At 38.3% G+C, this 14390-nt stretch overlaps 1 protein-coding gene across 1 annotated transcript in view; it reads right to left on the bottom strand.

Annotated features, from left to right (window-relative positions):
• Positions 1 to 10838: 10838 nt before the first annotated feature.
• MTMR6 (myotubularin related protein 6) overlaps positions 10839 to 14390 on the bottom strand; it is a 41619-nt gene continuing 38067 nt past the window's right edge. Inside the window, exon 14 of the mRNA XM_037137161.2 lies at positions 10839 to 13646. Coding sequence (XP_036993056.1) covers positions 13386 to 13646 — 261 coding nt within the window. The 3' untranslated portion in view covers positions 10839 to 13385. The remainder of the gene's footprint in view (positions 13647 to 14390) is intronic.

The following is a 14390-nucleotide window of genomic DNA, read 5'->3' as shown; positions in this document are numbered from 1 at the left end:
GGCTATTTTTACTCCATAAAATGTTTTTTTAAAGCAAGTGCTAATATGATAAATGACCATAATCATAAATTCAAATACTCTGGATATAAATGGACAAAGAAAAAGATGTGAAACAAAAACTACTGTACAAAAAAATAATAAACCAGAGAAAAAGGAGTTTTCCAGAAACAAAGATTACATTTTAAGTTTCCAGAGAAAACCTCTTTTAAAGATCATATTTATGGGGTGATATTGGTTAATGAAATTATATAGATTTCAGGTATACAATTCTATAATACATCACCTGCATATTTCATTGTGTTCACCACCCAAAGTCAAGCCTCCTTCTATCACCATTTATCCCCATTTTCCCTCTTCTACCCTTCTCCATTCCCCTCTGATAATGACCATGCTGTTGTCTGTGTCTGTGAGGTTTTGGGTTGTTTTTATTTTTATTTTATTTTTTTGGCTTAATTCCTTCACCTTTTTCACCCAGCCATCCAATCCCCCTCCCAACAGCAGTTTCTGTACTTATAAGCCTGTTTCTGTTTCCTTGCTTGTGTATTTTGCTTTTAGATTCAATTGTTGATAGATATGTAACTATTGCCATTTTATTGTTCATGTTTCTGATCTTTTTTTCTTATTCTTAAAGAAGACTGTTTAACACTTTATGTAATACTAGTTTGGTGGTAATGAAATCCTTTAGCTTTTCTGTCTCCGTCAAGCTCTTTATATATACTTTAAAATATATATATATTTTATTGATTGTGCTATTACAGTTGTCCCATTTTCCCCCTTCATTCTCCTCCACCCTGCACACACCCCTCCCTCCCACCCACATTCCCCCCTTTAGTTCATGTCCATGTGTCATAAGTTCTTTAGCTTCTATATTTCCCATGCTACTATTGTTCTCCACGTCTATTTTCTCCCTACCGTCTATGCTTAGTCTCTGTACCTTCTCCCCCACGCCCCTGCTCCCACTCCCCTGTTGCAACCTTCTATGTGATCTCTATTTCTGTGGCTCTGCTCCTGTTTTAGCTGTCCGCTTAGTTTGATTTTCTTTTCTTTTCTTTTTTTGATTTTCTTTTTGGTGTGGTTGTTAATAACTGTGAGTTTGCTGTTCTTTCACTGTTCATATTTTTCATCTTCTTTTTCTTAGATAAGTCCCTTTAACATTTCATATAATAAGAGCTTGGTGATGATGAACTCCTTGAACTTGACCTTATCTAAGAAGTACTTTATCTGCCCTTCCATTCTAAATGAAAGCTTTGCTGGATAAAACAATCTTGGATGTAGGTCCTTGCATTTTGTTACTTTGAATACTTCTTTCCAGCCCCTTCTTGCCTGTAAGGTCTCTTTTGAGAAATCAGCTGACAGTCCGATGGGAACTCCTTTGTAGGTGACTGTCCCCTTATCTCTTGCTGCTTCTAGGATTCTCTCCTTCATTTTAATCTTGGCTAATATAATTATGATGTGCCTTGGTGTGTTCCTCCTTGGGCCCACCTTCTTTGGGACTCTCTGAGCTTACTGGACTTCCTGGAAGTCTATTTCCTTTGCCAGATTGGGCAAGTTCTCCTTTATTATTTGTTCAAATAACTTTTCCTCTTGTTGCTCTTCCTCTTCCCCTTCTGGTACCCCTATAATTCAGATGTTGGAGCGTTTAAAGATGTCCTGGAGGTTCTTAAGCCTCTACTCATTTATTTGAATTCTTATTTCTTCATTCTTTTCTGTTTGGTTCTTTCTTTCTTCCTTCTGGTCCACTCCATTGATTTGAGTACCAGTTTTCTTTCCATCCTTATTGGTTCTCTGTGCATTTTCCTTCATTTCACTTAATGTAGCCTTCATTTTTCATCTAATTTGAGACCAAAATCAACCAGTTCTGTGAGCATCCTGATTACCAGTGTTTTGAACTGTGCATGTGATAGGTTGGCTATCTCTTGATCACTTAAAAGTATTAGCTCTGGGGCTTTGATTTGTTCATTTTGGTTTCTCTGTGCCTGTTATGTAGTGTGGGCCAAAGCCTTAGGTGTTCACCAGGGCAGGGCAACCCAGTTGCTGGGTTGTGATGCTGTATGTGGGAGTGGGGTCATAGAGGGAGCAATGACACTTGTTCCGCTCTTCATTGGACCTCAGTCCCTTCTGCCACTTCCCACAAGCCAATTGGGACCTTCTGGTGCTGGTTCCTGAGTGGGTGAGCTTGTGTACATTCTAGGACCCTGTGGGTCTCTCCAACAAACTCTCCTGTGAGGCTGGGAGTATCTCCTGGCACCTTTTCAATTGGTGCTTTTAGGCTTTATTTCCTGTCACTGGGGCTCTGGTTTGTGTGGTCTGTCCTGCTGCCCGTTTTTGCCTAGTTTATCTGCATGCGAATGTGTGGCCGCAGTCAGCCAACCACCTTGCATGCTGTTTATTTCCTCCCCACGCTCAGGTTCTGCTAGCCCCGCACCGCCTGCACTCCCAGGTCTGCCAGCCACCACCTTTTTGTACTGCAATCCCTCTCCACTGGCTGCCAACTCTGCCCTCTTTACCGGTCTGGTTGAATAGTTGTCGGACTTCTGTACAGTTCAATTTTCTGTCTGTTCTGGTTGTGTTTTTGTTTCTAAATCTTTGTCGTCCTTAATTTTGGTTGTGCAAGGAGGCACAGTGTGTCCACCGATGCCTCCATCTTGGCTGGAAGTCATATCCTTCAATTCTAAATGATAGTTTTGCTGGGTAGTCTTGGCTTGTAGGTCCTTGCTCTGCATCACTTTGAATATTTCTTGTCAATCCTTCTGGCCTGCAAAGTTTCTGTTGAGAAATCAACTGAATTTCTCAGGAGCTCCCTTTAGGTAAATGCTTTTCTCTTGCTAGTTTTAAGATACTGTGACTTTAATATTTTGCATTTTAATTATGATGTATCTTGGTGTGGCCTCCTTGGGTTCATCTTGTATGGGACTCTGCACTGCCTGGACTTGCACATCTATTCCCTTTGGCAGGTTAGGGAAGTTTTCCATCATTTTTTCAAATTGGTTTTCAATTTCTTGCTCTCTCTCTTCTTCCAGCACACTGATCATTCGAATGTTGGTATACTTAAAGTCTTTATTTTTTAAAGTTCTTTTTTCTTTTTGCTGTTCTGATTGGGTGTTTTTTGCTTCCTTATATCCTAAATCTTTGATCTGATCCACTGCTTAATCTACTCTATTCTTGATTCCCAGTATTCTTCATTTCAGTTATCATATTCTTCATTTCTGACTGGTTCTTTTTTTGTCTTCTATCTTCAATTTTAAGTTCCCTATCTCTTTGTTGAAATTCTTTCTTGCTAAGTTCATTGAGCATACTTATAATTAGTGTTTGAACTCTACATCTAGTAGATTGCTTGTCTCCATTTTGTATAGTAGTTCCTTCCTGGAGTTTTGTTCTTTTCTTTCCTTTAGGATATGTGTCTTTGCCTCCTCATTTTTGAGGCCTCCCTGTGTTTGGTTTCTGCGTATAAGCACATTAGGTAGAACTGCTATGTCTGCCATTCTTAGTACAGTAGCCTTATGTAGTAAGTGTTATATAGAGTCCTGTGGCACAGCCTCCCTGTTTACTGGTGCCAGGCACTCCAGGTGCATTTCTTCCTACTCCCATGTGGGGTGTGCATGCTCTACTGTTGTAGTTAAGCCTTCATGGCTGTTAGCACATCAATGGGATTTACTCCCAGGCTGACTGGTGGCTACAAGGACTGGCTTGCATCCACCAACAACCATGGAGGATTAGCTGTGCAGGGGCCCACCCCACAGAGCAGGACTTACTTCAGTAGGGCTCTAGTGCTTACTGAGTCTACTCCTGGAATGTGTTGCTTATCAAGGCAGTTGGGTGGTGCTTCAATGTGATCTCAAGCTGTCCACCAGCTGCACTGGCTCTGAGGGCTCCCAGAACATGCAGGCCAAGGTCAGCTACCACCTGTGTTCTACTGGTGCCACCCAGCATGAATTACAAAGTAATCTGCAGATGGATCCTACTTGTACTGGGCTTGGAGGTACCTAGGCAAGGCCAAGCTGTGATCCATGACCACCTGCTGCTAAAGCCAGGCCTGGGGTCACTTAGTGAGAGGTACAGGGCATTCTGAGGCCAGATGCTGCTTGTTTGATTTCTAAAAAGTCTGAAGCATAAGCCAAGACATTTGTATAGAAAAGGCACTGGAAATAGTTTGGGGGAACTTACAAGCTTGGTGGGGTTAGGTCTCGAAGAATCACCACAGTATGGCAACAGTGTGAGCCAGGTTGATGGAGACTCAGATATGGCACCCATCTTCCAACTCTGTGGACAGGGGGGCATCTCAGATAAGAAACAGTAGTCTCTGTTAACACTTCTATCAGAAAGCTGCCTCCCCAGCTCTTGCCCTGATGCCAGACAATTCAGTTCTTCCCTGTATGTCTCTGATGCCTTTCAACCTGCTGCTCCCACACTGGAGCTCAAAGGGATTGAGTCAGAGTAAAGTAAGTCTGTGCAAGGGCCCTTTAAGAGGAACTGCCTTGGTTACCAGTAGCTTTCCATCTCACTCAGCGACAATCTCTGCTGGTTTTTACACCCAGTCATTATGGGGAATTCTTTTCCTGGCACTGGAACTCTGGGCGGTGGGGCTGGGACCTCTTGCTCCTCGGGGGGGGGGGATCTCCACAGCTGAGATATCCCTCCCAATTTTTATCTGCCACACATGCGTGTGGGACCAGCTTAATCCATGTCTCTACCCCTCCTACCAGTCTCCATGTGGCTTCTCTAAATCCTTAGTTGTGGGACTTCTATTCAGCCAGAGGTTAAGGGTTCTAAATGATGGTTGTGCTGTAGTTTAGTTGTACTTTTGATATGGTTGTGGGAGGAAGTGAGTACCACATTTATCTACACTGCCATCTTGACTGGAAGTACAAAAGGAAATTTTCCAAGGGAAGAATATATAAGTAACTAAACATATGATGAGATACATAGATTAAAGAACTATGTAAATACCAAAAATTAAATTAAAATGATAAAAAGAGAAATAGACATAAAAAATTAAAAGGATCCAATTTGCACTCCTGTTAAAGTAAAATGAAACAATAGAGTAGAACTAATATCTAAAAGCATGATTCAAGAAAACTTTGCTGAAATTAAAAAAAAAACCCTGAATCTATACGTTGAGCTGGGCCCCAGTGTACCTGGAAAAACTGACCCTGAAGACATATGCTTACAAAACCACTTGACAAGAACAACAAACAGAAAACACTGGACCTCCGATGAAAGGACCAAGTTACTTACAAAGGAAACAAATCAGCTTGGTCTCAGACTTCTCAATAGTGTACAAATAGAAATCAATGGAACATTTTCAATTACCCCAACACTCACAAAAGTGTGGGCAAAAGATTTTATATGAAGCCATAATAAATATCCTTAAAGAATCAAATCTACAGAAAACATTTTAAACACGCAAGGACTAAGGACAGATCATATCTACAAGCCCTTCTGAGGAATATTCCAGGGAATAAGACCCACTGGGAAACTTTGGCAAAACACTGGTGTTGAGCATCAAGGGGATTTAGTGATATACTCAAGAGTACATCAAAGCTGGGGATAAGGGTAGAAGAGTAGTTTGGTAATGTTACACACTCTGACAAAATAGAAATAACCCAGCTGAGAAAAGGGAGGAGAAGAGAGACAGAAAGGAAAAAGTAGAATAAACTCATTAATTGGTATGTAAGTAACAGGTGGGAGTCAATAGCTGACAACCCAAAAAGTACAAACGTAATGAGGTAAAATAAACTAGGCACTTTATATGAAGCATTAGTAACTTACATATTTACACACATTTTGAACTATTCAGATAAAATGACATGGCTGAAATATGTTTTTATATGAGTATATCCCAACAACAAAAAAGGGGAGTATCAATTAAATGTAATTAGCAAAGTATCATTAATAATAATTGACTCTAGGTGAATATACGAAGGATCATTACACTATTCTCACTTTTAAACATTTGGATATTTGCATAATAAAAAGTTTAAAAATAGGAAAGTAGTTAACTAGTTTAATAAAATCTGCGCAATGGAGTCTCAAGAGCCATTAACAAGGAATAAGCAAGCTTTATCTGTGCCGATATAATCACCAAAATTCACTGGTAAGTGAAAAAAAAAAAAGATATAGAACAGTATACACAGCATATCTTTTGTTCAACGAAAAAGAAATACATATATGGGCCCTGGCTGGTGTAGCTTAGTGGATTGAGCGCGGGCCTGCGAACCAGACAATCGCGGTTCGATTCCCAGTCAGGGCACATGCCTGGGTTGCAGACTGGTTCCCTGCAGGCCAGTTCCCAGCAGGGGACACACAAAAGGCAACCATACATTGATGTTTCTCTCCCTCTCTCCTTCCCTTCCCCTCTAAAGATGAATAAATAAAATCTTTAAAAAAAAAAAAAGAAATAAATACATATATGTATAAAGCCCTGGCCAGGTGGCTAATTTGGTTGGAGCACTGTCTGGTGCACCAAAAGGCTGCAGGTTCAATTCTCCTGTCATGGACCATACCTGGGTTGTGGATTTGATCCACAGTCAAGATGCATACAGGAGGCAACTGATCAGTGTTTCTCTCTCGCATCTCTTTCTCTCTCCTTTCCTCTCTGAAGTATCAAATAAATATATCTCAGGTGAGGGTTAAAAAATATATGTCTATGTGTATACTAATGTGAATACTACTATATTCTCATATACTGTGTATACTGTGTATATGTGTATACTATGTAAAACTCATACAAATGGCTACGAAGCATGAAAACGAAAGGAATCAAAGCAAGGCTTCTGCATATACCTGTTTCCAGAAGTTGAATTTTGAACTAAGTAACTGTTCTACCTATTTAAAAATCCACTAAATCACAAGGAAATATGTAAGCAAATCCTAAAATTGAAAGCAATGTATATTAGCTATATATGAAATTAGTATTGTAAGCAAAAAAATTATTTCAAGTAATTTGAATACAGTACTCTTATACCTTTGGTAGGATATGCATAAGAATGAGAACAGCTAAGAAATCCCAAGTTTTACTCAGTATTTCTATTAGTAGTAACATTGGTTGTAATTTTTAAAGTAAATTTTGCACATTGTACAATAAAGAGAAAACATTAATATAGTTATGTTATTAGAAACCAGGATTTTCTGCCCTGGACAGGTAGCTTAGTTGGTTAGAGGGATTTCCCTAATTTAAGGTTGTGGGTTCAATCCCCGGTCAGGGCACACACAAGATGTATTCAACAAATAAGTGCATAGATAGGTCAAACAACAAATCGATGTTTTTCTATCTCTCTTCCTTTCTCTGTTTCTGTCTTCATCCCGCTCTCTCTCTAAAATCAATAATTTAAAAAAGGAACCAGGATTTTCAGTGTAAGAGAAAAAGAGATACACATAAAAAAGAAAACACTATGGTACTATTTTGAGTTAATATTGTTGAGTCTCCTGAGTCTTAAAAATATACTTCCTAGCTCTGCTCACTGAAAGGGTCTAGAAGCAATCACATTTTGGTAGCAATGAGCACATCTAATGTCTAGAGTCTGGTTTCTAAATATTATTCCTCAGTAACAGAAACAAAAGTTCCTTGGAGAAATGGCTAATTCCAAAACTGGGGTATGTAATGTACAAGATGAGCCTACAGCAGTTCCTTGTGTCAGAAATCAAAAGCAAGCTCAAAACTGTAAGGTGCGTGTCAAAAGGATATGGAAGGAACTTAAAGCCCCCCCCTTCCCCAGCTAGGTTTGGAAAAACTTAAGAAAAAAACAAACAACAAAAAACCCTCCCAAACCCCACCATTTACTATAATCAATTATAAAAACTCCACATTCCTGGAAAAGAGAGAGGTGACTACTTCACAACTCCTTACTCTGAAAATTAGTCACTAAAGGGGAAGAATTAAGAATTTGCCCTGCCTATTTTCAGAGAAATTTTCCCAGTTGATGAGTAAAAGCACTTCTTTAAAGAATGCAAGCTAATAAATGTAAAAAGGAAGACAAAAGTAGAGAAATCACCATTTTGGAACACCCAGTTGAAAAACTGATTCAGGTATATATCATCAGTGGATGGGTAGTTAGGGAATGGGGTATTCATGTTGATGACAAAATACCATCCTGCAGAGAATTTGCTAAGTGCAAAGGAGGAAAAATGTACCTTTACATTGGAGAGATCAACCAAGTGATCAAATCTGGCATCGAACAGCAGAAAAAAAGCTTGACATCACACCCTTCTAAGTAACTCTATATGAAGTACACAGCATGTTTCCCAAACTGCTTAATCTGAACCTCATCTAGTGCCTACTTTTAGGAGGTAAAATAGAGAAATGAGATAATAATCAGATGAATGCAGAAAGTGGGATAATGCTGTACAACTGGTCTGGTTCAAACAGTCAAGGCAAACAGGTAAAGATGAGGGGACTGTTCAAGATGACAAAAGAGCTGTGATCCAATGCAATGCATGAATCCAAACTGGAAAGGAATGCAAAAATACAAGTCAAAGGCCATTTGAGACAATAAGGGACTGGACTTTAGTTGAAATTGGAGAAGTATTAATGCCTCAGGTGAGCTAGTCATTCAGGATAGACAGGTTATGCTGCAGTAACAAAGAGCCCAAATTCTCAGTGGCTTGGAACAAAGGATTATTTCTCCCTCTCACTTGTTTAGCAAGTTTCAGAAGTCTTATGCTCCCCAATCTATTGCTTTGTTCTAGAGTAATTCTGTTTCCTTTAAGAGCAAGAGAGATTCTTAATGATAATGGTGGTTTAGGGCAATGTTTCTGAGTGTGATTCCCATACCATTTTGTATCAATCTCCAAAAATACTATTTAATGCAAACACTTAATTGCTACCTAGGCAAATGCCTTTAACTCCAGAGTCCTAACCCATACTTGCTGAACCAGAAACTCAAAGACAAGGCTTAAAGAGTCTACTACTAAGTAGCTAGTTTCTGAAAGTTGCTTTATTATAATTCCACTATTTTATAAATTTGCTGTACAAAAGGATATTTTATTTGCCTAGAAATAACGAGAGTAGCAGTTTATAAAATGGCAGAAATTAGTGTTTATTTTCTTACAAGGCAACAAGTACAATAGTATACATTTTTTTTAAATAATCAATTGATTTTTATTACAAGCTGTCTTTTTGTAGATAGAGATTCCTAAGGTTTAGTTGTATATTTTAAAATATAGGTTCCACATTTTATTTTAATCAATTGAGACATGCTAATGCCAACTGGACTACTACATGGAAAAGCCAACGAAATAGCCAAAACTTGGGTAATGAAAATGGATCAGTCATTGATAAAAGTCTGCAACTGCTCTAATCGTTTTGCAGACAATCAGCATCTTATCCAACTTAGAATGCCAGCTGGAAGTTTTTTTAGTATTTTAAAGTAGACTTTCTGAAAAAAAAAAAGTCAAAAAAGGCTAGGCTAGTTACACACCTATTTGAACGGACAAGATCCAGAACACTGACCACACCAAACACTGGTGAGGATGTGGAGCAGCAGAACTCTATTCACGCTGCTGGGGATGCAAATGGTGCAGCTACTATGGAGGACAGTTTAGTGGCCTCTTACAAAATTGAAACATACTGTTACCATACAATCCAGCATCATGCTCCTTGATATTTACCCAAAGGGGCTGAAAACTTCTGTCCACACAAAAACCTGCACATGGATGTTTATGGCAGCTTTATTCATAACTGCTACAACTTGGAAAAAACCAAGATGTCCTTCAGTGGGTGAATGCACAAATAATCTCTGGTACATCAGAAAATGGAAGATTGTGCAATGCTAACAACAAAAAAAAGAGCCATCAAGCCATGATAAAACACAAGGAAACTTAAATGCATATTACTAAGTGAAAAAAAGCTAATCTGAAAAGCTATATACTGTACAAGGGGGGAGCAAAAAACCCCACAGAATTATATTCTGGAGGACAGGCCACTTGTAGCACAGGCTTCCCTTGCTGGGTGTGTTCTAGGAACCCATCTGTACCAGTGTACTGGCTGGCATCGTTGTGAGAGGCTGTGTTCAGCTTCAGTGAATTATTTTTGAAGACTCTTTCAATAGATTTGCCCATTTCCTGATGGGTGATTTACAAGTGCATCTGTCCACACCATGCTGAGTGTTCAGCAGTTTCTGACCAAAAGTGGCATGACCCCTGTGCCCCACCCTCCCTAGTCACTGATCTCACCCAATACAACTTTGTTTCCCTGGATGAAGAAAGTCCTCAAAGGGAAACATTTTGCTGATGTGGAAGAGGTGAAACAAAAAATCGTAGAAGTTACTAAAAGGCATCAAAATGGACAAGTTCAAAACCTGTTTTGAGCCATGGGAAAAAAATATCTCGATAGGTGCACTGCATCAAATGGAGAGTACTTTGAAGGTGACTAAAGTTCAAACATGTAAAAATAAATACACAACTTTTTATAAATAAATTCTGGGGTTTTTTGTGGTCCCCCTTCATATGATTCCAACCATATGACATTCTGGAAATGGTAAAACTATACAGACAGTAAGAAGATCAGTGGTTGCCAGGAGTTGAGGGGAGGAAGAGGAATGAGAGCACATTAGATTTTTAGGGAAGTGAAAATACTCTCCATGGTACTCTTAAAGGTCATTATACATTTGTCTAAACCTACGGAATATATACCTAAAGAGAAACCTAAACTGTGGACTCTGGGTGACTCTGCACATCAATGTAGGCTCACCAATTGTAACAAATGTACCACTGTGGTGGGGGGTGTTGATAATGGAGAAAGCTATGAATGTAGAGGTATATGGGAAATCTCTGCACTTTCAATTTTGCTGTGAATCCAAAACTGCTCTAAATCGGTGCTCTAAAATCTAAAATTTAAAAAATAAAGAGTCTATCCTGATACTACCATCCTGTCCTGCTACCCCACCAAATAAAGAGATTTGGGGAGAGCTTCTTTTCTTCTTTATTTAGTCAAGACTCCCCGAGCTATTTCTAGCCTCACTAACCTGCTCAAAACACCCCCAAATAAAATGAATACTCATTCTTCTCTGCCAATCATTTTCCTCCTCATGTTTAAATCCAGATCTGTCTTTGAAGAGACGTTTCACCTTGAATGTACATACTCATTGGATGCCTCCTTCCATTAACAAGTTGGTAAGAGCAAATTGTTACTGATTATAACAGGAAGTGACGAGCACAAAGGAAAAATTTAATGACATGATCAGCTATATCTGCTGAACCTTTTAGTCCACTATTCCTAGTTTAAATATTTTGGAAATTATTTTTTGTACATAATGGTTATTAATTACCAAAACCTGTCTTTTGGCAGATAAACTGCTTAAACTTGACATTGTTACAATTAGTGTAGGTTGCAGGTCCATCTGCCTAAGTGATGGAAAAAAACGACTATAACTTGATCCAATTTTTTTTCCCAAAGCAAAACATTTGAAGTAAAACATGAACATTTAATTACCTTTAAATAATATATGAAATAATTTACATGCTATATATTCCCAAACACGTTGAACATAAATCCAATTTTATGAGACACACAATCTGCTTTTTGCCAACACATACCCTATGGGTCACTTAGGGTGTTAACTGATTTTTCAGTCCACATGAGAGCAGATAAACACACACATATGTGCCTCAACTGAAGATTAGAAGATGACAAACCAAAGAGCTGACTATAAGAAATCTTCCACGGAAGATCTGAAAGCCACAGTCAGTGCTGGAACCCAGTAACAAAGCACAAACACTTTCCCGCTGTGGTCACAAAGGTTAAGCTTCCTGTCCCAGTGCTTCAATACCACAAATAATGTTTTATACAGAGTACATTTCTATTGCTCTTTGAAAAGGAGTATTTTTCCAATCAACATAATCTGTTATAGAAAGGCACTGGAAAACTAAACCGGATTAGATAAGCTGTCATACAATAAAGTTCTTTTCCCACTTGAAAAAATATATGTCTAAAACTAGTAACAGATATAGGCATAATAAAGAGAAGCATGAGGGGTCCTTTGCAATCTCCTTGTACCCTTTAATTATGCCTGGTACACTTTAATTATATCACTTAAAATTTCAATTTTAAAGCCAGCTGGCTCCGGTAGTCCTGACCTCAGGCACCCAGGTCCTGTGTGAATGCGGGCTGCCCCAGCCCAGCAGGCCAGGCCATTGGCTACAATACAGATGCTTTTTCTCTTGTAATTTAAAGATATGTGTCAGTACACAGAATAAGTTACATGGCAAAATGAAACTCTTCCCAGCATTTAAGTTGGTTTGTTAAACATTCACTTTGTATTAGGCTATCCTTCATTTTCCTTCTTTTCTTATATATTAGCAGAAAATAATACTCCATATAGAAATGAGTGCCTTAAGATTCAGATAACCAAGCAAATATATCTACCTGTATTTCATTTTTGTTCTTACCCAAAAATGTTTGGGTAAACTGAAAGTGAAATAGTCTAGAAAGAATAGTAACTCATTGAGAGATAAAACAGTTTAAAAATACATATGTATTATTCATGTTCTAAGAACAGTTTTAGAACTTTAGATTTCTTTTAATTACATAATTATCAAAGGAATAAAGCCAACCACAAAATAAGAATCAACAGTGCAGTAATCTATACATAAAAGGCAGTCAAATGTCCTTAATATTAAAAAAAATCAATAACCTATGTTATAAATAGTAAGCCATCAAATGTAGTACTAAGCAAACTGTAATCAGAATAAAAACTGCAGTTGCACTACTTCTGAGTGTGGCAGTGAGATGAGCTACATACGGACTTAACAGTGCGCCTCCGCACCGGAGCACCGTCACACGCGAAGCCTGCAGTGACGAGAGCGCGATCCACACAGACAGAACTAGGCCGACCAAGGAAAACCAAACAGAAAACCCTGCTCTAGGCTACAAAACCTAAGAGTAAAGAATAAACTGAGATTTTAAAGTCTTTATTAGAAATATTTTTCATGGCACTTCGATGTTAAACATCACTAACAAGTAAAATATGTAAATATTCATAGTTACGTGGTTACATAATCGAAAGAACTTGCCATATCTATTAAGGGATTGCCTTGTTGAGTTTTGTTTACTGGTGATTAAATTATACTTATGTAAGGCCATTCCTGTTTGGCTATAATTAACATATAAAACATACAGAAATGTCAATTTGCTAGTATACAATGCAAATTGTGTTTTGAGTACATTTGCCAGTATCACTTGTTTCTTAACTGAAAGTCATTCCTTGTTAGAAATGCAGTTACACTGACTTGGTTCTCTCACAAGAGCAGTCATTATCCTTCTTTCAACTATTAACCTACTGTTAGACTCTAAGAGAATTATTAGACAAATTCCTTTTGGTCATGCACACAGATCACCCTCACAATAAACCATTTCCTGCACTACAGTTAGTCCAGAAAACACTACGAGTCTAACAAGTCATTCGTGCCACGCCGTACTCTAAGCTGACCACAGCAGGTTTGGATTTGGAAAACTCCTCGGAGTATTCACTGTAACGGTTGTCCGCAGGGTTGCTGCCCTCTATAGTTCGAAGAGTATCATTCACAGGCAGCACAGTTTGCTCCTTAAAACACAGCGAGGTTTTGAGGGTAGGTGACTCGGGACGAACTGAATGTAACAATTCCTTGGTGAAAACTCCATCAGTTTCCTCATTTTTGTGTTTACTGATTTTCTAGAACAAATACAAATTTGAAAAAAATGACCAATTGCATATAGTACATGTTCGAATATGTAGATGAAAGAAAACATACTTCTGTAAAATGTTTTCTTTAGGTACGGCACAAAATTGAATCTTGAAAAATTAGCTACATTAAAATTTAAAGTATCTATACAAAACATACCATAAATAAAGTGGAAAGGAAAAGAACAGACTGGACAAAGCCATTTGTGATATATATACTAACTGAAAAAGAATCAGTGCCCGGTATATAAAGAATTCTTCAAATCACTAAGAAAAGGGCAGATATGCTAACAGAAAAATAAGCAGAGATTTGAATAAGATGCTCACAGAAAAGAAAAAACCAAATGGCCAACAAACATATGAAAGCCATTCAACCTCACTTACTATCATAGAAAGTCGAAACTAAAAACACTTTAAATGTTCAGCAGCTGAATGGACAGACTGTGATCTACTCATACAAGATAATATTATACAGTAGTTATTATAAAAAGAAATGTATTAAAACAGACATATTAACATGGATAAATTTCAAAACAATGTTGAGAAAAATAAAGCACAACAGTAAATTTATTTCTATATATTTTTTTAAAATGCACTTTCCATCCCTGGATGGTGTGGCTCAGCAGACTGAGTGCTGGCTTGGGAACCAAAGGGTCACCAGTTCGATTTCCAGTTGGGACAAATGCCTGGGTTGCAGGCAAGGTCCCCGTTGGGGAACACGCGAGACACAACCAC

Source organism: Artibeus jamaicensis, unplaced genomic scaffold, assembly GCF_021234435.1.
Source record: "Artibeus jamaicensis isolate MK-2021 breed Jamaican fruit bat unplaced genomic scaffold, CSHL_Jam_final contig_793, whole genome shotgun sequence".
Classification (NCBI taxonomy): Eukaryota; Metazoa; Chordata; class Mammalia; order Chiroptera; family Phyllostomidae; genus Artibeus; species Artibeus jamaicensis.
Note: the sequence above shows the minus strand (reverse complement) of the source record. Positions and strands in the feature narration are given on the sequence as shown.